General features: G+C 38.2%; 1 protein-coding gene across 2 annotated transcripts in view; it reads right to left on the bottom strand.

The window, feature by feature from the left end:
* Positions 1 to 27,359, bottom strand: part of UPF2 (UPF2 regulator of nonsense mediated mRNA decay) — a 92,736-nt gene that overhangs the window by 2,344 nt on the left and 63,033 nt on the right. Inside the window, exons 16-21 of one of the 2 annotated variants that reach the window (XM_061179425.1) lie at positions 22,630 to 22,769; positions 16,818 to 16,922; positions 16,412 to 16,510; positions 10,563 to 10,730; positions 6,050 to 6,191; positions 4,601 to 4,721 (exon numbers count right to left, since the gene is read on the bottom strand). In XM_061179425.1, the coding sequence (XP_061035408.1) occupies positions 4,601 to 4,721; positions 6,050 to 6,191; positions 10,563 to 10,730; positions 16,412 to 16,510; positions 16,818 to 16,922; positions 22,630 to 22,769 (775 nt within the window). Of the gene's footprint in view, positions 1 to 4,596; positions 4,722 to 6,049; positions 6,192 to 10,562; positions 10,731 to 16,411; positions 16,511 to 16,817; positions 16,923 to 22,629; positions 22,770 to 27,359 lie in introns of those variants that run through there. The other variant, XM_061179433.1, reaches the window with a different exon arrangement.

Raw genomic sequence — 27,359 nt, 5'->3', positions numbered from 1 at the left:
CTAATCAGAACCAGCAGTTTAACAAGAGTCAGGATGGTTAAAATAGGTATTTTAAAGTTTGAGGAGCGCTGGTATAATCCACACAAATTTATAGCATATAAACCGTATTAGTATTAACACTTGCCAAAGATGCTGAGTTTCACAGTTTATTCAACACTCAGAGGGTAGAAAGCAACCCTGTCCTGCACTACAGAACACCTTGGTAATTGTGTTACTTAAGAGTGCTACTGCCATTTTAACTTATTATAAGCAAATGCTTATTCCTTGTTAGAGCATTCCTGCCCAGGGAGAAGGACTGAAATTTTAACTTACAGCCCTATTTCAATCCTGATTAGAAAATATAAAAATCATTATAATTAATGTCTGGGAGCCTTATCAAAATCTACAGGTAATAAAAACTTAAAACTGCTTTAATAACAGTTTCCAAGTAAATTTCCCTTTATCTGACATATAATGTCAACAATTTAATAACTTTTAAAAAAAAGTACTAGCCAAGTTAAGAGTCAAACTGAAAACAGTTTCTCAGACCTCACTCACAGAACCTCCGTCTGCCTCTTTCTACAGGACTTCAGCACGCAGACACCCGAGGACCACGGCTCTAGATGCACAGGTTCCTACGGAGTCTGGCCCAGCGTTAAAAATAGAAGAAAATAAAGAGGAGCCAAACTACCAAAAGACACCACCCCATCATCTAACATTCTTCCACATGACTACATTTCTTCACTTAAGTTTAAAAAATAGCAAAGAACATTTGGTGCTTGAAAGGCTCAAAAACTCACTTTTACATATTTGCTTTTTCCTCTACAATGTTCATCCGAACCTGCATTTTAAGAGCACTGGCTTTGAGAAGACTATAAAACCATAAGACTTTACAGAGGGCCATTTTCAAGAGTGTTGGACAAGTTAGGATTTTTTTTTGCCAAGTCATTATTTTAGGAAGAGATTTAAAATAGGTAAAGCAAGTAGCTCAAGAGTTCAGAGTCTCACAAAATCAGGAAAACAAAAGGGAATGAGGGTGCTAGGGAGCATAACACAGGAAGAAAGTTTATTAAATGACTAAGCATAGATTCTTTTGAAGTCCCTCTGTCCATTCAACAAATATTTACTGGGCATCTACTATGTAACAGGCACCAAGACCTATGGAGGAGATAAAACGGAAAGCAAGATAAGGCTTCATGTCTGCCCTGAGTCTTCAATCTCCTGGGGGATGGAGACAAGCTAGCAGGTGACGAAGCACAACAAGGTCTGGGGCAACACAGTGAGCCAGGGCAGCAAGGTCAGGCTCCCGAGTTTCAAGGGGAGACCTGACGGAGGAGCAGGAGTTATCCGGGGAAGAGCCCGAAAGGGTTCCAAACAGAGGGAGGCAAAAAAGGGCATAACTAGAAGAGCTAAAAGGCCAGCTGGGTGGAAGTAGGGGAAAAAACAGCAAGAGGTAAAGCCAGTAAGGGGAGTGCACCCCCATCACGCAGGGTCGTGTTAACCAAGTGAGGAGTTGGGACTTGATCCCACAAGCCATGAGGAGCCACTGAAGGGTTTAAGCACAAGAGCTCACTGCTGGTCAAACGGCAGGTTTGCACTTGAGAAAGAACACTGTGGGGAGAGCAGAGAAGATGCATTGGAAGGGGTTGAAATTGGAGACTGAGAAGCATATCTGGAGGCTGCAGGCAGTAATCCAGATGAGAGGTGACAGTAGCTTGATCTAGGACCTCCGTGGCGGAGGTGGAATAAACAGGGCCAGTGTGAGAAAGCCATTTACCAGTAGAATCAGAGTATTTGTTAATTAACTACACAGAGAGACTGATGCAGAGGGAAGAGTCAAAAACAAAACCTCCTTTTCTAGTTTGGACAACTGCGAGGGCAGAGCTTCCGTTCACTGGGCTAGAGAACAGAGGAGGGGAGAGGATGGGGAGGGGACACGCTGAAGTCGAAGTTTCCGGGAGACGTCTAGGTGGTTGTTCAGAAGACAGCAGGTGCACGGTCAGAAACCAGAGTGGAGGCTTGGGCTGGAGACCCGGCTGGTAACGGAGCCACGGGAGGGGACACCTCCTGCGAGAGTGCTCGGCGTAAGCGAGGAGGGCCAAGGACCAGCCTGAGGGGCACGGGTATTTCCAAGAGGAGGCAAGGCCACCCTGGAGTCAGGAGACAAGCAGAGGAGGCAGGGAGGGAAGAAAAAGACCAGAAAGGACAGCAGAGCCGCAGAGGTCACGGGAAGACAGTGTGCCGACAGAAGAGGGGGGCCCACGTGCAGAGCGCTCCGAGACAGCCACCCAGATGGCTGAACGGAGCACTGAGGCGGCCCGGGCCAAGGCCAAGGTGTCAGGGAAGGGGCGGGGAGGCAGATGCGCAGTGAGTGCGAGGTGAGAGACAGCCAGCGTGGCCAGTTCCAAGTCTGGCTGACCGCAGGGCTGGACGGAGGGAAGGAAATCAGAAAGGTAACAAAGAACTTTGAAAAACGACCGAGTAACTGGTAGCAAACTAAGAAAGGCACATCTCTGTGTTCATATACACAACTATAGCAGCATGTTTAAGTTGATATATCTGCTTTCCCATATTTTGATTCCATACTCCTTGAGAAATGCTTGGTGCTTAGACTCTCCATCAATGATTTTTAAAATAAATACATGACTAGGGCAAAATTAGCTGTCAAGTACCTGGACCTGGTTTCTCAACTGGACTATAAGTCTGAGAGTAAAGTCTCTGTCTTCTACTTCTGAATTTTCCACAGTGCAGCACTGAACCCATGGAAGGTGCTGGATGAAATGTAAGCTGAGGGGAGCAAATCCTACTGCAAATAGTAATTATGTAGCAAATGTCATATTTATTGATTCTGTAAAGTCACCCAAACATTGAAAAATTAGGAAACAATGCTACAGTTACAATATCTAAACTGAGAAAGGATTAGGGATTAATAGAAACAATGCTGCTCAGAGATGTTAGGCTGCAATACGGCCAGTGAAGTTGATGAAAAATGTCAAGATAAGAAAGAGGGGGCTTCCCTGGTGGCGCAGTGGTTGAGAATCTGCCTGCTAATGCAGGGGACACGGGTTCGAGCCCTGGTCTGGGAGGATCCCACATGGCGCGGAGCAACTAGGCCCGTGAGCCACAATTACTGAGCCTGCGCATCTGGACCCTGTGCTCCGCAACAAGAGAGGCCGCGACAGTGAGAGGCCCGCGCACCGCGATGAAGAGTGGCCCCCGCTTGCCGCAACTAGAGAAAGCCCTCGCACAGAAATGAAGACCCAACACAGCGAAAAATAAAATATAAATAAATAAATAAATAAGACCCGGCACAACCAAATAAATAAATAAATATTAAAACTCCTGAAAAAAAAAAAAAAAAAAAAAGAAAGAGGGAGCAGACATTACCAAGAACACAATGGTATATATTTAAAGCTACTCTAAGAAAATGTAAAAGGAGAAAACTAAAATTTCCATGGCCTCTTTCTTAACCTAGCCAGTTCCACATCTTAGCACAATAAAAGGTATTATTAAAGGACTTTAATGAAGGTCGGGTAATTTAAAATAACCTAGTATCTTATGCCTATTGTACATCATTTGTAACGTGGATTTCTAAAAAAAAAAAATTACACTCAATAGCTGTTAAAAAACAGATCCCTAAACTGTCAATGACAAACCAATTTCCTAAATTGCAATTTGATTAGAGTTGTCTGAGCATATAGTTCAAAGAAAAATGTTACCGGGAACACAAATATACTCAGTGAGTAAAGACACAGGCTGGAACATCTGCGTTTTCTCCAATGCTACTACTCTCCGCAGTGGACCATTTCTCTACCCCAGCACCTCTTTTCTACACCTACTCGCCTGTCTCCAACAACAAGGTGACAACATTTGAGGGCTGCTGTAGAGCCTCAGTCTAAATACTAATACCCCAAGGAAGACCAGTAAGAGCACAAAGCCTATGTCACTTTTGATAATAACCCAAACACAAGACAGAAAACAAAGTTGATAGGTACGGGTCTTTAGATCAGATCCCAGCAAAACTTTCAACAACTTTAAAAAAAAGATGAGTGAGGTCTTAGGCAATATCTAAGAAGATATTAGGCAATATCTTCTATATGAAATACCTTACAGAGTTTTAATTATTTCACATTAAGCAACTCAGTTTAAGAAGAACTGGCATAGATCCCAGTAGGATATTTTATAATTTAAAAACAAACAAACAAAATACCTCAAAACAAACTCAATCTGCATGACTGAAAGTCTAGTAACAGGTTTTGAGTTTTTGTAAACATTATGATTACATAACACTGGCTTGAGAGATTCTAACAAAAAGCCTGTGACTTCTCTCAAACTAATCTATAACTAGTCCTCAAAAGAGAAAACTAAAAAATCCAAAGAAGTCCACTCAGAAAAAGTGAAAGCCAAGATTGGTGTGGCTGAAATTAAGATTTAAAACACAAATAAACAAACAAACTATTTCATAAATAGGTTTTCTTTACTCAAATATCTACAACTCAAAGACTTTTCTATTTTGCTCATCATTGGGCTTTGATCATTAGGTATAATCCAGAACTATCTAATTTGCTCACATGGACACCATGAAAAATAGCTAAGGCAGAAATAAGAGAGACCGTCCTACCTCCCACCAGTCTTAAAGATTAGATCTGCATTAGGCGCTCCCTTTGGATGTTGGTAACGAGGCCGCCGCTCCCGATTGGTGTTTGCTGGAGCCGGGCGCTGGGCAAGAGACTGCAGCATTTCTGGAATTAGGAGCAAAACAGAAAAGGCATTTAACGTTGGTAAATGTACTCCCAAGAAGCAAATTAAAACCCTGTGGAGATCAAGTTTATTAGTCCTGTCAGGTAGCTGACTAAAGAAAAATAACCATTATATGGACTAAAATGATTAAGAAGTACAAGAAGAGCAATCAAGAGAGGAGACATGCTCTTGAGTATCATTTAACATCCAACGGTCCCTTTACAGTCAATGTGGCCACAACGTTAAGTGTCGTGAGGCAGTGAAACAGCGTAAGCAGTTTAGTACAACAGCTATCGGCACGGCGTTTGGAGCCAGATAATATTAGCTCAAATCCCAGCTCTGCCACATACTAGCTATGCGACTTTTGGTTCAGTTTCCCTAAATGTAAAATGGGAATAATAATAAGTACTTATCTCATAGAATTGTTGTGAGGATTAAGTGATTTGATAAAGTACATAAGTGTCCGGCCATAGTAAGCACTTACACTGAGTGTTACCTACCATTATTTATTATTAAGAACATTGGGTATCAACTGAACTGGAAGAGAAGATTCTAGAAGTGGGATTTAAAGATAGAAACCTGGGACTTCCCTGGCAGTCCAGTGGTTAAGACTCCACGCTTCCACTGTAGGAGGCACGGGTTCGATCCCTGGTTGGGGAACTAAGACCCCACATGCCACAAAGCGTGGTCAAAAAAAAAAAAAAAAATTAATTAACAAAAAAAAGATAGAAAACCAACTATTTATTTATACAACAATCTCTTGCACAAAAAGCAGTCTGTGAGTATAGCACTATACAGACAGCCATGTTATGGCTCTAAAATCTGGATGCCAGGGGAATGACAAAAGGCTGACTTATGAAGTGTCAGTGGACTCTATATGTAAAGTTCCAGTTAATCCAAGTGTGCTGGGTATGTCTGCATAAAACTGGAATCCTAACTTGATGCCCGCAAATCTGAAGGAACAGAGGGTCCTCGAGACCAGGATTCTCAAGTAGACAAAAGAAATGACATTTGTTGAATAATAATTTGCTCACAGTTGACTGGCAGCATGAGGCAATTAAAACTTGGTATTATATCACTTGCAAACATAGCTCTAACAGTATAGAACCTAACTGAATTATGGGGGAAGCAAAATATGACAAAAATTACATTAGTGTTACTTTACAAAATAAGTGAGAGAAAAATGAAGACAGAATGGAATATAAAAAATAATCAACTTCTCAGGCTAAATATATACAAACATGACATGAAAAGGTGCAGAATAAAAGCTTTGATGTTCTGTACTTTAAAAGCCCGAATTTCCACTTCCATCCTGAAAAAGATTTGATACCTTGATAATCTTCTTGTTCTTGCCGTTCATTGATATCTAGTGTGAGCTTTTTCATTCTCATCCTCTCTTCCTGTTCTGCCTGTTGCTGGTTCCAATGATTTGCAGCAAGTTGGGAAGACATGGGTACATTAAGGATCTTAAACTGAGAAAAAAAAATAATAAAGAAATCACAAATGGCTTGACAAAATCAGAGAAAAAAAAGATTTCAAATAAATCAGTAAGTAGAATGAGTTTAGAAAAATAATAATCTTTCCTTCCCTAATAAGTCAATAAAGACAGCATCATCTAAGAATGTAAACAGACAACAGTGTTACTCTACTAGAGACAAACCCATTAGGGCTGGATGGGAAGTGGAAGGCCATCAAGTTCAACCTCCAGGAAAAGCAGACGTTCCTCTTTTCTGCACCCTGTTTGGGAGCACACATCTAAGCAACAGGAGATCATTTTCCACTGTACAGACCCTATTACATATGGCTAACTATCAGAAAGGGTTTTATACAGCAAGCTGTAATCTGCAGCCTTTTCATTTCTACCCTCTGGAATCAGTTCTGCCGTCCTGAACTATACAGTCTAGTCCGCCTTCAGGCTTCACAGACCTTCATACTCCAAAGATAGCTGTGACACTGGAAAAGAGAAAGAGTTAAGCAACTGACTGATGAGATCTATTTCTCTATTATGGGGGAGAGTTCTTATCTATAGAATGGTTTGTTTTTAGCAGGATGTCCCTGTTTCAGGACTGTTAACAAGTATTAAACTATAATAAATATATTGTGCTTTTGTTTAAAACAATCAAAAAGTTCTTTAAAACATTACATAATGGCTCTATTACATGAAAACTTTTGCTGTAATGATCAAAACATTTTATTTCAATTCATTATTCTAATTCACAGACATTTAAAAATAGAAAGAAACTATCAACAATATTATCCTTTCTTTTCAACTACTTACTTCATTGGTGCAAATTTTTCTTTTCCTACTGACTACAGAAGAAAGTTATTTCTGGGCACAAATCTGGTGCACAAAGAGATCTTTCATTTAAAATCTAAAGATTCCTATAAGGCTACACATTTCATATTTCTAAAAAAACCATTGCACCAGAAGGGCCAACGCCCAAAAGTCAAATAAAAATCAGAACAAAATATACTTTCTTCTTCAGACCACAAAATAACAGTGATGTTTCTTCAAATAATGTTCCTAAAATTGAACATTTTCCAAAATTCCAAATAATGTTTATGAGTTGAAAATTTACTTAATAACCAAGTACTCTGAGCTCTCATTTCATGTTTGCTAACATTTTAAAAATAAAGTTCAATAAAAATGTTTCCTTAAACAAAATTTCACATTTTAAGAAATAAGGACTCACTCCTCATTCTCAAGCTATATAGGTTACACACTATATAATCTATCCACTTTGAACCAAAAATATTTCTCCTAAAACACAGACATATGGTCCTATGTTGACCCATACAATTTAGAATTCAGGACAGCTGAAATGAATTTACTTTTCAAAGCATCAAAGTTTCTGAAGGTAGGTTTTAATTTTATGCCTATACGTTCTGAAAAGATCAAATGGGGTGTGCAAATTCACAGGTATAGTGAATTTTCATGTGTGCCTCAGAAAAGGGAGGGATGAATGAAGAAAACTGATTATTTACTGTTGTGTAATTTGATCTTCACAGAAAGATATTCCTAAGGCTCCTTTTAAATAAGAAAAATCAAGGCTCAAGAAGTGTGCCAATGTAGTACAAATGTTCAGGAGCTGTACGGGAATAGGAACCAAGGCCTACTGAACTGACGTTGCCACGTACTGCCCTTCACAATTTAAAAAAAAACAACCTTCCTTTTTGTGCCAAGAAATCTGGTGATGAGGGGAGAGCGAGGGAGTGGAAAGGGGAAGCTGAGAGCTTTTAAAGAAAAAGAAAATGAATCAGACCTACAACGTGATGACTGAAATAGAAAAGTCTACTCAGAGTACTAAGTCATCCCTAGAAAAGAAAAGAAAAGCAAAAACTCTGGGCTTTGAGAATCCTGGTAACCATGGTGAACTAGCAGTTCCAAGTGCTGAGAAGAGCAGTTTTACAAAGATCTCACTCCAACACCAAGTTTAGGGTCTTGATCAAAAACAAACCCTTATTTTTCTAGGGACTGGGTGGAGGATGAGGGAGAGGGGAAATGTGAGGGCTCATCTCTGGCCTGAGGGTGAGAAAGGGGGGGAACTTTCCTAAAAACCTGATAACCCTAGAACCTGCGACAGAGGAAAGTCCTATTGACTAGAAAGGAATTAGGAAGACAGTGTCTGAAAAAGATACAGCAGTGCTCAGAGTCGAAGTCAAAGTTAACTATTTAAACATGACTCATGATGGAAACCCTGTTCCCAGCCCTCCATTCCGTGATCCTAACTGGTATTCAGTTTTCATATCTCAAGATTTATTTGCACTACAGCAAAATAATGGTATACTGTACAACTTTGATCTTTTGAGTAACAAGAAATTACCTGACCAAAGCAGAGATAAAAAATTAAGGTAGGCATCATCTCCTGGAGGCTGTGCTGGGAGGGAGGAAACAGAGCATCCCTGCCCTCACAGAGAACACCTCATTCCCGGTCTTCTCCGGTCACCCCCGCAGCAGCTGTCTCCCTCTCATCGCCTCCTCCCCACCCGGTCTCTTCTATCCTCTTATCTTGCTTTATTTTCCAACACAGCACTGTCTCCATCCTGACATTATTTTTTTATTGTTGCCTCTCAATACTAGAATGAAAGCTCCCAAGAAAGGAGGGACTTGGTTGACTCCTGCATTTCTGCACATGGAACAGTGCCTGGTATGTGGCAAGTCAACAATAAGTATCTGTTAAATGACTATTTAAATGAATGGGGGAGCCAGGTGCTGAACCTGTCTGTGATAAGCTGTGGTAGCCACTGTATTTCATTGACACTTCCATTAATTATAAGATGCAGCATTATTTTACATACCACTAAAACAGAAAAAAATGCTGTCAATTATCCCAAGAGTCCACCAACTCTAAGAGGCGGCTTAATTTCAGAAATATTAAAGTGTGGAATTTTTTTTACAGAACTGGTAATATATGATGTATCCTAGAGTTGTATCTGAGAGCCAGGCTCTATTTTCTTCAGGGCACTTTTCACTATCTGCAAATATATTATGCTGTCTCTCCCTCAGCTGGGTTGTGCATTCATGAGGCCGGGGGCTGCATCTTGTTCATCACTGTAGCCTCACGCTTAGGATGGTATTTGGCACATAGTAGACAATTAATATTTGATGAGTGAATGTATGAACCAAAGTGATAGCTTAGTAGTCGGGGAAATGATTTTGAGGGCCATCTGTGAGATAAGGGAAAGAAGGAAGAGGTAATTTAAGGAGAATGGAGGAGAAGGATCAGGGGTCAGAAAACAATGATTTTTGGTTTTTTCCCAAGAGAAATCTCGGCAAGTGAGCATTTTCTTGAGATTATCTGCCCTCACTCTCCTTTCCTTTCCCACCCTGAGCTTACACATGAAACCCTTCTACTGAAAGTCAAGGTATTTATATCTTCTAACAAATACATATGATTTAAATTTTATTTTAATTTATTTATTTATCTGGCTGCATCGGGTCTTCATTGCGGCACACAGGATCTTCGGTGAGGCATGAGGGATCTTTCGTTGTGGCACACGGGCTTCTCTCTAGTCGTGGCATGTGGATTTTTTCTCTTCTCTAGTTGTGGCACACAGGCTCCAGGGCTCGTGGGCTCTGTAGTTGTGGCGTGCGGGCTCCAGAGCACATGGGCTCTGTAGTTTGCGGCATGCAGGCTCTCTAGTTGAGGCGCTCGGGCTTAGTTGCTCCGCAGCATGTGGGATCTTAGTTTCCTGACCAGGGATTGAACCCGCATCCCCTGTACTGCAAGGCAGATTCTTTACCTCTGGACCACCAGGGAAGTCCCTGATTTAAATTTTAAATGTCCTTTCCATTAAAAAATATCCATTCCATAGAAGTCAGATATGTCATTTGTACACATAATAGATAAAATTATTTCTACCACTGAATATTTATTTATTTATTGGCTGTGTTGGGTCTTCGCTGTTGCACGCAGGCTTTCTCTAGTTGTGGCGAGCAGGGGCTACTCTTCGTTGCGGTGCGCGGGCTTCTCATTGAGGTGGCTTCTCTTGTTGCAGAGCATGGGCTCTAGGTATGTGGGCTTCAGTAGTTGTAGCACACAGGCTCAGTAGTTGTGGCTTGCGGGCTGTAGAGCGCAGGCTCAGTAGTTGTGGCACATGGGCTTAGTTGCTCTGCGGCATGTGGGATCTTCCTGGACCAGGGCTCGAACCCGTGTCCCCTGCATTGGCAGGCGGATTCTTAACCACTGGACCACCAGGGAAGTCCCTATCACTGAATACTTTAAATGTTTCCAGTCTTTCCCCTTGTAAGCAAAAGATAATTTAGAACCTATAAAACAAAGTTACTGCTTACACTTGATAACTAACAACCAACTGTGAATACACGGCAGACAGATTCTTACCTGCTGTTTATTGCCTTTTCTGGTTAACATGACAAACGGCATCGTATCTGCAGACTCTGCCTCTCCCTCCCCACCACCGAGTGGGGGCCCTTTCCTCAGCTGGCTTTTGAGATGCAAGGGAATGGCAACATCAAGTTGGTGCACTTTAACAGATTCGCCACTTCGTTGCTTAAAGACAGAAATGAAAAAATGTAAATAGCCCAATACATTGCAAACAATTCCTTCAGTGCTATATTTCTTAGAGCAAACGCTAGAAACAAGTCGTCCTTCTGAAACCACAGAGTCATCCCCCACCTCCAAACCCTTACACACGCCTTGGAAGAACCATATGATTTGGCTCCTATTGATGGCTCCAGCCTCTCCCAAGCTCAAACAAACAATGCTGTAGGTTCTACTGTTTCCCTGTTCCTTGAGTGCACTTGTCCTCTCATTCACATTCACAGCACACATCTTCCTTTGTAGTTATCATAGGCCATAACTGCCTGCTTATCCATGAGACGTCCCACCTGACTGATGGGGTTCATCACTGAACCCTTTCCCTGGCATTCTATGGTGGTGCTTTACACACAGCAGGTGCCCAATTAATATTTAAGAGTGAATGGAGGGCTTCCCTGGTGGCGCAGTGGTTGAGAATCTGCCTGCCAATGCAGGGGACACGGGTTTGAGCCCTGGTCTGGGAAGATCCCACATGCCGCGGAGCATGAGCCGTGAGCCACAATTACTGAGCCTGCGCGTCTGGAGCCCGTGCTCCGCAACAAGAGAGGCCGCGATAGTAAGAGGCCCGCACACCGCGATGAAGAGTGGCCCCCACTCCCCATAACTGGAAGAAAGCCCTCGCACAGAAACGAAGACCCAACACAGCCATAAATAAATAAATAAATAAATTTAATAATAAAAAAAAAAGAGTGAATGGAATCTATTAATGTTCAGATTAACTTCCTGCTTATTAATATCAATTATTTTTAGCATTCACACTGCATTTATCAACCAATTATTTAAACAAACCTTCACCAATGACTTACTACATGTTAGGCTTGGAGATACTAATATTAAAAAGACAGTCTCTACCCTCAAAGAGCTCATAAACTTGTTAAGTAAGAGAGAGAAATAAATTAATTACGATTCATCTGGGTTGTGTATAACGTGTGTTGGGGATGGAGTGACCACATAGGCCTAGCTGAGAGTGGGTGGGTGCTGAGATTTCACAAAAGGTTGAATGAAAATGGGACATTTGAGAACATTAAGACTTCACATGACTTCTTCCAAGCAGATGGTAAAAGAGCAGTTTGAGGGATATGGAGGGAATTTAGGCAGGGGAGGAATAGGTGCAAAAGCAAGGATGTGAAACAGCAGTTGCATTTAGGGAACTGCAAATAATTTTCTAAGTCTGATGAATGGAGCACGAATGAGAAAAGAGCGGAACATGACTCTTCAAAGCTAAGAAGGTAATGCTGAAAGGCCATGAAGGTGTTAAAACTGCTTAACGCTATTTAAATAGTCTTTTGATATAGGTGCCATATATGCAAGAGACTTGCAAATCAAGCAAAATGGTAATAAAGGTGTAAGGTTTTATTGTTTTGATTTCTAAGTTCCAATTTCTTAGAATTTGCTTAAAGTTCTCCCAGGTTCATAAGATCTATAAAGACTTTTTATCAATACTTAAAATTTGAAAGAATCATGTTAGATGAATCTTGATTTGTAAATTATCTTTCTTTTCTGATTACAAAATTAACATACTCTCTTCGTAAACTATTTCAATACAAAAATATATTACCGGGCTTCCCTGGTGGTGCAGTGGTTAAGAATCCGCCTGCCAGGCAGGGGAAAATGGGTTCGAGCCCTGGTCTGGGAAGATCGCACATGCCGCAGAGCAACTAAGCCTGTGCACCACAACTACTGAGCCTGCGCTCTAGAGCCCGCAAGCCACAGCTACTGAGCCCACGTGCCGAAACTACTGAAGCCCGTGCGCCTACAGCCAGTGCTCCACAACAAGAGAAGCCACCGCAATGAGAAGCCCACGCACTGCAAAGAAGAGTAGCCCCCGCTCGCTGCAACTAAAGAAAGCCTGCGCACAGCAAAGACCCAACGCAGCCAAAAATAAAATTAATTAATTTATATATATATATACACACACACACACACACACACACACACACACATATTACCAAGTGCGTCCATACCAATCCCTCCAGCTACCTCCCTCAGCCCGACTCCAAGATGCAACAACTATTAACAATGGGTCATGTCCTTCCAGATTTTTTTCTTGCATATATATACATATATAAACATATACTATATACACATATAAACAGGAGCAACCATGATGCATATTATTCTATACTAAACATACATGTTTTTCTTCTTTTTGATTCAATATCTTGGGCATCTAGTTGAATATATACAGAGCTAATTATAGGGGTGTGTATTTATTTTATTGGTCCTCTATTGATAGACAGCTTAGACTTTTTTTCTATTACAATGTCACATCTTTGACATTATATTTAACTTCATGCACTTGAGAGACTATTATTAAGGGTACTTTTTTAGATCAAATGGCATGCCCATCTGACAGGTTTACCAAATTTTCTCTAAAAAACACTGGACTCATTTACACTTACCAAATATAGATGTTTGCCCACACTTAACCACAATAGATACTATCACTTTTTAAATCTTAATATCTGATGATCTGATAAAAAGGTTCTTCTTAGTTTGCTTATCTTTTGATTGTCAGTGAGCTTTAGCACGATTTTGCATATTCTTTCCAACAACAACAAAATGAGTCATTCATCTTTTCTCATTAGTTTGTACGATCTCTTTGGTATAGTAGAGATACTGACTCGTGTTGTGTCCGCTATAGACTTTCCCCCCCCCTGGTTTGTTATTTCTTAAAGGTTTTTATGGCATTCTGTGCTGGAAAGTAATATAACAAATGGTTGATAAGAGACTACACCACTCACTACCCTTTCACCTTAAGCAAGTTTTTTTGTCTTTCCAAGCCTATTTCTTTAAGTGAAACATGGGAATATGAACAGCATCCAACAGCACTGTATGAAGAATAAATGTAAAGTCTTAATGCAGTGCTCAACAGTTTTCACAATTATTAAGATTTTTTGAGAGATTTGCAATTAATTCTGGTGTGGAAATAAAACAGAAATCCAGCTTTATTTTTATTGACCATTTGTTGAATACACCATTTTCCCTCAACTGATCTGAAATGTTAACTTCATCATGATTAAACTGCCATGTTCTGAGGTCTATTCTGGACTCTCCTCTGTTTGATTAATCTATCTATTCCTGCAACAACCTACTACTGTATGTTTAAAGTGTTTTAATATCTTGTATCTTGACTCACTCTTCATTTTCTACAAGTCTCCTAGCTATTCTGTTTGTTCTTACAGATGCTTTTAGGAATAATTTTGTTAAGTTCACTCTGCATTCATGTCCCTGTTCTTCTCTCCCCCCACCCCCACCCCATCCCTAAATGCCCCCCATGGGACAGAATTAGGACTGCATGAAATTTAAGGACCTGATTCATGAAGAGTCAATGTCTTCACGATACTGCATCTTCCTATGATTTTTAGCAAAAGGAAGACGTCTGTACAACTGTTCGTTTGGGGTATTTGATAATGATTTAAAATCAGTGCCTAACAGAGGATGAAGTTTTCTCCAGTACATAAAAACAAATGCAAAAATGTGAATTCAAAGTTTCCTCCTCTCTGATCACATCCTCCCATCCTTCCAGATCACTTCTTCAAGAGTGCTCAATAAGCAACGATCACTGGACCACATCAAAAGCTCCCATTCCTCTGACTTCCTCAGCTGTTCTACCTCATTTCTAAATGCTGGGTTCCTCAGGGCTCAACCCAGAACCTGCTCCTCTTCTGTCTCCACACTCTACATCTGGGTGAGTCAGTTATTGCCATGGCTTTAAATATGCTCTAACAACTGCTCCGTTTATGTTTCTCTTCTGATCTCCAGACATTTCCACTGACACCTCACAGGCTCCTCAAACTTAACAAGTGGAACTCGGGCTCACTCTCCTGTTCCCTGTCAGAGACCAGCCAGTGGCCCAAAAGCTAAAAGACTTGAGTGTCGTCTTTGACTCCTTGGGCCCCACACACCGCTATCTAATCAAGCACCAAATAAATCCAGTTCATTCTACCTCCTTAACAGCTTTCAAATCCAGACTTCTGTCCATGTGCTCTGCCACTCTCCTAGACAGATGACCATCATCTCTCACCTGGGTTACCACCACAGCCTTCTAACCACCCCCCTGGTTAGTCTCCCTGCTTTTAGTCCTATCCCAGTCTGAACCAGCTCCTTAAAGGACCGGGCCACTCCCAATTACCTGTTCTCATGCTGTGACCCACCCACAGACCGTGTTCTATTAATACTGGCCTTTTTTAAGTTTTTCAAACACAAGTTCTTTTCTGCTTCAGGACCTCTGACACACTGTTTTCACATTACCCTAATTTTTCACCCAGATGACTCCTCTGTACCTGTCTTGTCTAAAAGTCATGCTCTCAGAGATGCCTTCTCTGATTATCTTATCTAAAGGAGTCCCTTCCTTTACTCTACCAAAGCATTCTTTTAGTTCCTTAGCACTTATAATTTGAAATTACATATTTGTGGTTAAATATCTACCTCCCCCAAAAAGTACATTCTCTGAGAGCAGGAACCAGGTCTGTTTTTATTTACTACTTTATACTAAGCTGAACAGTGCTAGTCACACAGTAGGCCCAATAAATACTTGCTAGACAAATGAATGAATGAGTAAATCGCTACTGACTCATGTAAGATAGGAAAAACTTCTTTAAGGAGTAAACTGTTTATTACCTTGTCAAAGGGATTATAATGATTATGTTTTATTTGATGATGTGTGCTCCTAAATGACATGAATATAAGGTTTGTTTCATAAAGTAAGAGTTTTCTAGATGTATGAAGAAGCAAATTGGCCTGTACCGCTAATTTATACATTATCATAGCTTCTGACCTTATCAGCATCAATGAAAGTAAAATCCAGTGTTTCTTCTCTAAAGGATTATTCCATCGGCATCTACTCCATAACATCCTCTATCTTAAAAATAACCCTCCTCTTTTAACTCTGACCTTCTCTAGCTACATCCCCATTTCTCTTCCCTTTCTAGAAAACGTCTCAAGTCAGCTCTACCTGTATCCAGTATTTTCACTTCCTCCTTTTCCGTTTCCCACTGAGCCCACACTCCATCAGGCTTTCACCTACCATTCCAACAAAAGCCCTCTTCTCAAGTCACCAAAGGTTAAAACAATAGCTATATATAGGGCTGAAGTAAACAGTCCATGGGATTTTCCCTCTAACTACAGAAAAACATAATTACCTAAATCACTGGGAAGATGGAGCTTTTTATAAAATCTAGTATCTTAATATCATGAATACATTAAACAATTAACATTTCTTTAAATATCAAATGACCAATTTCCTCTAGATATTTATATACAAGTTATTCAAATTACAAATCAAACTTAAGAATTTACTAAATTAAATTTCCCCAAATATTTATCTTCTGCAGTTTGACTCCTCAACAAACTGCAAGTGAGGGGTTTTAGAAATAGAGATATGACTTCAGAGAGAAAAGGCAGAGGGTGATACAATGAAGTCACTCTGTTCCAAGTCTTATTACATTTTTTCCATTCTATTTTCAAAGAAATGTGGCAAATCAGGATGTGGGATGCCTGAAGTATTGGCAGCTTCAAACTGTCTAACTTAGAAAAAGCTGCTGCAGAGGTAAATGTTTAGGTAGGAAACACAATCAAATGTGCTGCAGTATTTTGTATTGAATACTTTGGATTAGAGCAACAGTTAATACCTGAAGATTTTCTAGCATCATTTTATCCAGAGCTTGAATGAAGTCTTCATCTTCTACACAAGGTACATGTTTGAGTCCACCTCCTTTAATCATTACCTCCTTATAAAAACAGAAGAGAAACAAGAATTCAGACCAGAAATTCTAACTGTAATGTTTTGTATGGCAGAACCTTTTGTACTGATAACTTTTCAACATAACTCAAGGAATGAGTGAGCAATGTAACATTATTATATATTCAAAGAACTTGTTAATAAAGAAAAGTATTTAGATAGGAAAACAAATTAAAAATGAATCTCCAAAGAAACATTATTTCAATTATCACAAAAACTAAAACTTCAGTGGCTAAAATTGAAATACTATGAAAATAATGCACAATTTCAAAAAGCGAATTTTCAGCCATACGTACAGTATTTTCTTCATCAGTTTCATTCTCCTTATTTGAATCCGTGAGGTAATCTGTATTCTCTTCCTCTTCTTCCTCCCCTTCATCGTCATCATTATCAGAACCCTCCTGAAATTGTTTAACATTTGTAGAAGATTAAAACATTTTGAAAAACATTACTAATTTTACATGCCTTAAAATGATGTTAAAATTTCTGTATAATTGTTTATTATTCTCCGATTTCAGCCTTTTATGCAGTCTGCCTAGAATGGTAGGGCGAAGTCAGCTGGCAACATGTACTACATACCAGTAGCTGAAAACCCATTTCACATTTTCCACTGATCTAGTAATACAAAGATCCTTTGTAGAAACTCTTCCTTGCATTCCACGAGGAAAGAGTTTCCTGAACCTTTTGTTATTTTTCTCCTCCCTAACTTGAGACTGATTTTCTCATAGTAGTTCTTTAATACCCATCTAACTCTGCAATGAAAACTGACAATTCAAATTTAACATCGTTACCATTTGAAAGCAATGACACTACATTTTATAAAGCACCTCACTGTATAAAGCACCTCAGTTTAGAAAGTGCTCTCACAGCATTTTGTTTGCTCTACCTAATTCTGAAGAAGGGTGGATAAGCCTTATGGTCCTCATTTTTATATGTGAAAAAACTAAGGCTCAGAAAAGTTAAGTGACTTGCCCAAGGACACGTGCTTTATTAAGCAGAAGAGATAGACATTCTGACTCCCCTTGCTGGTGGCTTTCAAGTACTACATCTCTCCATCCTCTCCTGTCAGTACCCCCAGCCTCCTCTTCTCTCAGCCAAAATTCCTTTTCAAACAGAAGATTGGGCAGAACTCCAGTGAATTTTCAAAGAGGCACAAAAAACCCAAAACTATAACCATAACCAAAACCAAAAAAAAACAACCACACAGGGGCAGCATTCCATCTGAGTATCCTTCCAACACAATTCACTCCCACTCTGTTCCATAAAAGTTTTTTTTAAAAAGACTACACTAAACCCAGCTGCTTCTCATTGTGCCAAGAGAAATAAAGTGAATGAGAAATAATTCCTAAGAGAAAACAAATGATTTAAATTTGTTATAACACTTCTAGTATACACAGCAATTGATTTTAAAAATCCAAACAGTGCATTATTACTTACTATAGAAACATTTGAAAACTTTTAGAATTTCTGAAGTGGAAATAGTTGAGGAAAATACAGAAAGGCATTAACTTTTTTTTTCAAATGCATTAACCTTTTCTGACATAATTCTATAATTCAAATTTAAATTTGCAATAGAAATGCTCTTAAATTGGCCCTTGGAAAAAATTAGTCATTTCTTAACACTTGAAAGATGCTTCCTATTCAAAAACTAAGCTAAAACGCATTAACTCTTTTCTTTCACCGTTTTTTATATTGCTCAGGCAAAATAAAACGGATTAACTTTTGAAATTAAGACGCTGAACAAGAATCTCCCTGTCCTAATCCCATGGTCATAATAACCTGTGAGGTGAGGAAGTCAACAGACCACATGAGCTGGTAAGGAAAGCAGGTGGTCAGCACAGCAGAAGTCAAACTGTCCAAGTTCAAATGCTGGCTTGCTAGGACCTGGGCCAAATTATTAACGTATCTGTGCCTTATTTATCACCTAACTCATAGGGTGCCAAGAGAAATGGTAATATGAACACAGTGACCATGCTCAATAAATATTATTGCTATTACAATAATAAATCCTGTACTTTCTCTAAAATGCTGCAGAAAATTAGAATTTTAGCAGAAGAACATTTACTTCATCTTTAAAGTTACTTTTAATTTACCCAGCTGATACTGAGAAGAAAATATTCTAGTTGTTATGTGCTAAGAATAATTTCAAAAGGCCATATGGAGCTTGGAAGAGTTGTGGACCAAGATGGAAAAGAAGAGTACAACTTTTCTGAAGAGTTCCACTCCAGCCCTGTTCTTTCTCAGTCAAGGCAAATATTTATAGAATATCCTACATTGTTCTTACTACTTTATAATCGACCCATCTTCTCTCTTTAAAAATGTTCTCCTCCCTATGTTCGGAGGGTACTGGTGGGAAAGGATGGTCTCGGGTGGGAGAGCAAACAATTCCAACTCCATTTCCTTAAAGTAAACCAACCATTCCTTTCAATTCTCCTCCCAGACAAGGCTCATGAGTCATCCTATTGAACATTTTGTTTTTCCACTTAGCAAACACACATATTTTATGTTTAATATCCACTTCTCAACCGGAAAAGAAATAGTTAAAAATGATACAATTTTAAAAATTATAAAGTTCACTTTTGAAAAGGAGAAAATGCGTTTAGAGGAGAAAATATAATACATTACAACTATTCAAATGAGAAATTTATAGGAAAATGAGTCACTCTTTAATGTCACATTTACTGAGGATGTTTAATTTATTAGATTCTTTACCTAATTAGTGTGGTAGCAAAATCCAAAGACAGCCATAAGATTACTCTAAAAATACAAAATGGAAATACTCTCTCATTTCCTTTTGTTGTTATAAAGTACTTAATAAGCCAATTTAAATTATGCAATTGAATGTTTCTATGACAAACTCATTTTTTAAAAAAGCAATATAGGGACTTCCCTGGTGGCACAGTGGTTAAGAATCTGCCTGCCAGTGCAGGGACACGGGTTCGAGCCCTGGTCCGGGAAGATCCCGCGTGCCGCAGAGCAACTAAGCCCATGTGCCACAACTACTGAGCCCGTGTGCCACAACTACTGAAGCCCACGCGCCTACAGCCCATGCTCTGCAACAAGAGAAGCCACTGTAATGAGAAGCCCACACACCGCAACAAAGAGTAGCCCCCGCTCGCCACAACTAGAGAAAGGCCGCGTGCAGCAACGAAGACGCAACAAGGCCAAGAATTAATTAATTAATTTTCTTTTTTTAAAAAAGCAATATAGCAATGTCCATCTCTTACATAGAAATCAATTATAGAAACATATTCCAGTTCTAAATTTTTATCAATTTATTTATATCTACTTTAGGGGAGTGGTCAGGTTGGAAAGAGAAAGTGCTGGCAATACTGTATTGTATATTTGAAATTTGCTAAGAGCAAATCTTAAAAGTTCTCATCACACACAAAAAAACACATTTATAACTATGTGAGGTGATGCATGTTAACTAAACTTATTATGGTAATCATTTCTCTCTCTCTCTCTCTCTCTCTCTTTATATATATATATATATATATCAAATCATTATGTTATATGTACACCTTAAACTAATACAATGTTATATCAATTATATCTCAATAAAACTGGGGGAAAAAAGTGGTAGCAAAATAACAACACAAAGGTGCATTTCTACTGCCTATAAATGCTAACCAATTATAAAAACCATACATTATTTATGCTGCCCTTTTATACAATAATTCATTTTTAACTAACAGCAAAGCTATTTGCTATGTAGTCAAATCATACGAAATGTTCATTAATAGCTACAGACCTTCAGGGCTAAAAAAAAAAGACTTAGGGATTTCTACTTCTAACTGTAGAAAATCTTAATTACCTTAAATTATTGGTCATTTTTAAAAATTAATTAATTAATTAATATTTATTTTTGGCTGTGTTGGGTCTTCGTTGCTGCGCGTGGGCTTTCTCTAGTTGCAGTGAGCGTTGTGGTGCACAGGCTTCTCATTGCAGTGGCATCTCTTGTTGCAGAGCACGGGCTCTAGGCACATGGGCTTCAGTTGTTGTGGCACGCAGGCTCAGCAGTTCTGGCTCGCGGGCTCTAGAGCACAGGCTCAGTAGTTGGGGCACATGGGCTTAGTTGCTCCGCGGCATGTGGGATCTTCCCGGACCAGGGCTCGAACCCATGTGCCCTGCACTGGCAGGCAGATTCTTAACCACTGCGCCACTAGGGAAGTCCCTATGGGTCATTTTTCTTTTGTGCTAAATGAAGCTTTTTAAAAATCCAGTTTATGAATCTCTCTTATGAATGCCTTAAATAATTTACATTCCTTTATACATTAAACAACCCATATCCTCTAAACATTTGTATTCTATTTACTCAAGTAAATCAAAACTTAAAAATTTAATAAATTCAATTTCCACAAAACATTTAAATATTGATTATAAATTTAAACTTTTTCAATATTTAATTAAAATCACACTTCTAAATTATCACACTCTCCTAAATGCTTTTAGCACCCAAGGGACACAAAGAAACCATACACATGATATAATTATAAGCTTACAAAGTGAAAAAGTGCTAATTCCACGGTTTAAATTTTATATTCATCAGTATTTTATTGTTATTCTTATTCATCCTGCTTTTCATTTTCTTAACTTTCTAACTTAAATATATATTAATGTAGACAGCATAGCATAAGGAACCCTTACCCATTACACAACAATTATTAGCTAATGGTCAGGTTATAGTTTCTTGTATATCCCTAACTCAATGCCCAGTCTACTTCCAGGTTATGAAGCAATCCCCAGATACTCTATTGTTTTAGGTAGAATTTTTAAAACTTAAGCAGCTTTAGAAGAAAAAAGGAACGAATTAAAACTATTAGGTTGAATCATATGTGAAAATGACATTTTGGTAGGTCCGAAACGGTAGAACAGTCATTTCACATGGTTTGGCCTAACAGAGTCGTAAAAACAAAAGGGCACGCTGATGATTATGGTACATGATGATTTTCAGATTTCCTATACTATCAGATCTGGGAAAAAGCAAAGTTATTAACATCTAGTCCGTAATTTTCTCATAAAATCTACAGGTTAAAAAGTCCACACTCAAAAGTGAGATTAAGGGGACTTCCTGGTGACCCAGTGGTTAAGACTCTGTGCTCCCACCGCAGGGGGCACAGGTTCAATCCCTGGTTGGGGAACTTAGATCTCACATGCCACACGGTATGGCCAAAAAAACAAAAGTGAGATTAAGATGCATAGCAGATCGGGACTTTCCCAGTGGCGCAGTGGTTAAGAATCTGCCTGCCAATGCAGGGGACACGGGTTCGAGCCCTGGTCCAGGAAGATCCCACATGCCGCGGAGCAACTAAGCCCGTGCGCCACAACTACTGGGCCTGTGCCCTAGAGTCCGCAAGCCACAACTACTGAAGCCCGCGTGCCTAGAGCCCGTGCTCCACAACAAGAGAAGCCACTGCAATGAGAAGCCCGCGCACCGCAACAAAGAGTAGCCCCCGCTCGCTGCAACTAGAGAAAGCCTGCGCGCAGCAACGAAGACCCAATGCAGCCATAATTAAATAAACAAAATTTAAAAAAAAGAAAAAAGATACATAGCAGATCAAACAATTTTTTGTCTTCAAATTGCTTATTAAATAAAAATCCTAACCATAATGATGGATACATGTCATTATACTTTTACCTAAACCCATACAAAGTACAACACCAAGAGTCAACTGTAATGTAAATGATGGACTTAGGGTGATTATGATGTGTTGCTATAGGTTCATCAGTTGTAACAAATGTACCACTTTGGTGGGGGATGTTGATAATGGGGGGAGGTTGTGTGAGTAGGTACGAGCAGGTGACATATGGGAAATCTCTGTATCTTCCCCTTAATTTTGCTGTGAACCTAAAACTGCTCTAAAAAAATGGTCTTCATAACAGTAATTTTAAAAAATCCTATGATCAGTATTTTCTTACTTGTAAAAAAAAAAAAACCTCTTAATTAATCCAGCAGTTTTATAATAGATATATACTACTAGTTACATGTACTCTAATAAAACTAAAGAGGAAATCTTATTTTATACATTAAAGAAAGTCTTGGCTCATATAATCAAAATACTCTTTTACAAATGTACCTATTTTGCTATAAATAAAAGTCATCACCTCTTCCTCTGGCTCATTCACTTCACTTTCATTTCCAGATTGTTCCTCTGTTTCAGCTCCTCCTTCTTCTTCTTCTTCATCCTCTTCAAGATTTTCTCCTTCTGTCATAGACTCTTTTGAGTCTTTGTCATTTACTAGGCCTTGAAGTGAGGAGAAAGTAGAAAAAGACATTAAAAAAAAGATAAAGGCAAGTTTTCGACAGTGAGTATTACACCACTTAAAGTATGTATTAAGATAATTCAACAGCCATTTGCTCAGAATAAAATATGAACAGAATTTAAAACTATTTTGAGAACCATTTAAAAAACTTAACTAGATCTTTATTTCAACAAAGGAGCACTGATACATTTCTTGACCACTAGCCAAAAAAAGAAAAAATTTTTTTCCCTTTCTCAGAGCTTCAAACTGTTTATCTCAGTCTCAGATGAACAAAGGCAAACAGTAGCAGCACATAAGGTGCAGCTTCAGCCACATACAATGCAACCTTGGTCACACTTTTTATCAAACGATATTTCAAGAATCTCTAAAAATTCAAGGATATAATAAAATTATATCGCTTTAATGGAGAAGTCACATTTGACTATCAATTTGAATGTCTGCAAATTAAGACTGAGGGAATGAGGCAAAGCTATATGGTGACAGATCTAACAGCTGTGTCACCAAAGAGCTTGTTTTTTTCTTCAGTAACAGCGTGTTCCTCCAAAGGGAATTCCCTGGCTTGAATCTCTTTCCTCCTCCTCATGTTCATCCACATTTTGCTGCCTAGTCAACTCTTCTTTATTATCATTTGAGTTCCAAACTACTCTCTACTTTCAAGATGCACATACTATGGCCTCATCTGATCCGACTTTTCCCCACGCTCCCTAGTCCTAATCAAGCCTTTTCCTGTAGTTGGGGTAGACTCTTCTGTGTCACAAAGTACACTACCTTGCGTTCGTGATCATCAAATTGCTTCTCCATATAGAATATCGTTCAATATGCACTTTCAAATCCTATACATTCTTCAAATTCAGTCTAAGTTTCACTTCCTGCATAAACTCACTGAGTACTACTTTTCCTCCTACTTACTCTAAAGCACTTGGAGAATTGATCACAGCACTTTACATTTAAAGATACACCATGTAATGGTTTTTCTAATGATTTCAATACATGTTACATCAGATTATAAGATCCTTGAGAACAAAAAACTTTTTTTATATATTCAAAACTCATTAGAGGCCATATATTGATAAATACACAGTAGGTGTTTAGTAAATACTTGTTTATTCACAGAATCTTAGACAATTAGAGCAGACAGAAACTTTAGTGACAATGTGATTTAACCCTTTCATTTTATGAGGTATACTGAAGCCCAGAAAGTTTGAATAACTAACACAACCAACAAAAACAAAAAATTACTCCAGTGTCTTAAGTCTAACCAATTAAGAACTGACAAAACCACAGATGTACAGAGTGATGAAAGTAGGTACATTCAAGTTTGGAAATTAAAAAAAAAAAAAAAAAAATTGAGAAAAGATGGATAAAGCTCAGAGAGGTCTGTTTTAAAAGAAAAATAATACTGAGGGAAAAAATTGCTATCTCAGATTGAGATACCATTAACTTACTATTTTATTTATTTATTTATTTGGAATTTCAGAAGCAATATATTGGGCTTTTATGTTATCAAAGGCAAAAAATTAAAAGTCAGGACTATGTAAATCTAAGCACTCTCAATAAAAATATCACAGTGCTGATAAACTCACATGGCCTAATATACCATTATACCTTTTTTATTGCCACTTTAAAAAAAGTGTCATGGGAAGAACTCTAATGGATAAGTAGCTTTGTTTTGATAGCCGTACATCTAATTTGTAAGGAAAATACTACTATTTCTAACACATTTTCATTTGCATTGCAAGTTAGTTTCAAAAGCAGTTTATAAATATATTTTGCATTTGCTAAGCTGTAAAATAAACTGTTCAGTTGCTGACCTCTAGGACACTGTCAATCTAAAATAAACAATGCAGATAAAAATGTACAAAGGACATATGGTTAATAAAACGTAAAATCTAGACAGTAAAATATTTAAAATGTGGGTCAGAATTAAGTGTACTTGGGGACCAAAATCAAATACTGTTCTCTTGAATTTGAGCTGCTTGGTGCCTCAGTTTTCCTGCTCATAACAGACAGAGTAATAATTGTAATACTCCCTTTCAAATTATTTCTCTGCTCACTAGACATGCTGAGCATTTTCCCCACATACTTAATATGTCAGAAAGAGCACAGTCTTTGAATTCTGGCTCGATTGTTAACCTAGTATTTTGATTTGGGCTTTACGTAACTCACTTGTCAAATATGAACAACATTACCTTCCACTTTAATTTTGGCAAACTGGAAGTACTCAATAAAAATACCAACTCTTCCCTGCCCTCCCTCATTTGATTATGTTATGTTCATCTAACTATTGTGTATCAATTTGCCTGTGCTCTTTATGTAAGTGATAATAACCTGACACAGAAATTATCTTCACTTCAATCTTAGTTCTTTCTTTCATCGTACAAAAGTTTTAAACACCCAAATCTGCCAACACATGTGTGCTTTCTTGCATCATTTTAAAATTTAGAAAAATTACCACCTCTCCGAATATCTGATGATCAGATCTATTTTTAACTTTTAAAAAATAAATATTTAACTCCTCAACCCATCTGCAGTTTGATGACATAAGATGTGGCTCTATATCAATTTTCCCCCCAAATGCTCACCTGTTGTTCTTATCCTATTTTTAAGATTCCTATTTCGTCATACACTAAATTGTTTTGTATTTAATTGGGGCAACTTCTGGGCTTTTATTTTATTCTACTGATTTTATTTTTAATTTATGAAATACACTCTTCTGTTTTATAAGTAATTTATTCACATGACTTTTCTTTTTTCACTTTTATTCTTCCCATTTCTGTTCCTTTTATAATATTTTAATATAATCTAGAACTTCCAAACCAGAATTAAATTACATTGCCTATTACCATTTTGGTTTTGTTCTTAAAGTGTGTCTTACTAGAGAATGGACTTGAGGACACGGGGAGGGGGAAGGGTAAGCTCTGACAAGGTGAGAGAGTGGCATGGACATATATACACTACCAAACGTAAAATAGATAGCTAGTGGGAAGCAGCCGCATAGCACAGGGAGATGAACTCGGTGCTTTGTGACCACCTAGAGGGGTGGGATAGGGAGGGTGTGAGGGAGGGAGATGCAAGAGGGAAGAGATATGGGAACATATATATATGTATAACTGATTCACTTTGTTATAAAGCAGAAACTAACACACCATTGTAAAGCAATTATACTCCAATAAAGATGTTATTAAAAAAAAAATAGTGTGTCTTAGAGCCAATAATTCTCTCTATCCTGAGAAAACCAAGATACACACAAAAGTAACATAATAATGTTATTTATAGGGGTGCAAAATTAGAAATAACGTGTCAAACAACAGAATTAACACATTCATACAAAGGAAAACAGCCAGTTTTGTAAAAAATTAAATATTTAGAAAAGTATTTCATGTCAGGAAGAAATTTCATAATATATTAGGTAGAAGAAAAAATCCAGTTACAAAACTGCAAACACGTGAAGAAATTTTTTTTAAATAGAAGAACATATATCAAAATGTTAACACATGACTCTCCGTGCATATGAAATATCAGTGATTTCTGTCTTCTTGGCATTTTTCAAAATTTCTGCCATGAACACTTCATTACTTTTAATAATATTAAAATGGTTTTAAAAATATAAGAAAACGCTAACTATTAAGTTAGCATTGGGTAGCTATAAGATTGAAATGATAATGAATTTGCAAGTGCTTGAAAACAAAAAACTACCAAAAGCAAGATGCTATATTACCTTATGGTTTATCAACAGGAAACAGATTTAATATAGATTTATTCATGTATATCTTCTCTATGATATTTAGACTCTAAAACAGAAGGAAAATGGGACGACTTGGGAGCATATTGATTCTAGCTGCCACCATCCTTAGAGTGGCATTGGCAAATGGTGACCTATTTTTTTCCTTTCCATATTCTAAACAAGGACAGACTCCTCAAAAGAAGCCCTAAGTCCTTTAATTTAACTCGTTGCTAGATAAAGGACAAAGCATACTGCTCTCTTTACTGCTACCAAACTGGGTATCCAACTAGTATTTCCTCATGCCCACTATACAGAGAGAGCCATTCATAAAAGTCTTTGGGAAACAAGGCTAACACTATTTCAAAGCATATAAAGTAAATGAAATAAGTACGTAGATAAATAAACACTCTACTTGAAACGATCATTTTATACAATTCGAAATCTGAAAAGGAAAAGAAAGTAGAAAACTTGGGACAAAGTTCAAAGAACAAAAAGAATCACATATGCCTTTATGGGTTGAGAATTAGGAAAAGTGAATAGTTGCATAATCAGTAGCACCTTTCAAATAATGCTCAAATAGATAACAGCAATCGAATTCTCCAAAAGAGGATTTACCTTGGAGAAAGAAACCCTATTAATATGCTGGATGTAATATGAAAAAATAGTTTTAGAGGAAAAGGATCACCAATGCCTTTGCCATGAAAAGTGGTTTTTCAGATATGCAACATAGTAAATTTATACAATCAGTATAACTGGTCAAGGTAAGGGTCTCCTAATAAATAATCTCCTAATAAAATACTAGCTTCATAGGCTAAAACCATATGTCACTTTGAAATGACTATAATAC

This window comes from Eubalaena glacialis, chromosome 2 (assembly GCF_028564815.1).
Source record: "Eubalaena glacialis isolate mEubGla1 chromosome 2, mEubGla1.1.hap2.+ XY, whole genome shotgun sequence".
Classification (NCBI taxonomy): domain Eukaryota; kingdom Metazoa; phylum Chordata; class Mammalia; order Artiodactyla; family Balaenidae; genus Eubalaena; species Eubalaena glacialis.
Note: the sequence above shows the minus strand (reverse complement) of the source record. Positions and strands in the feature narration are given on the sequence as shown.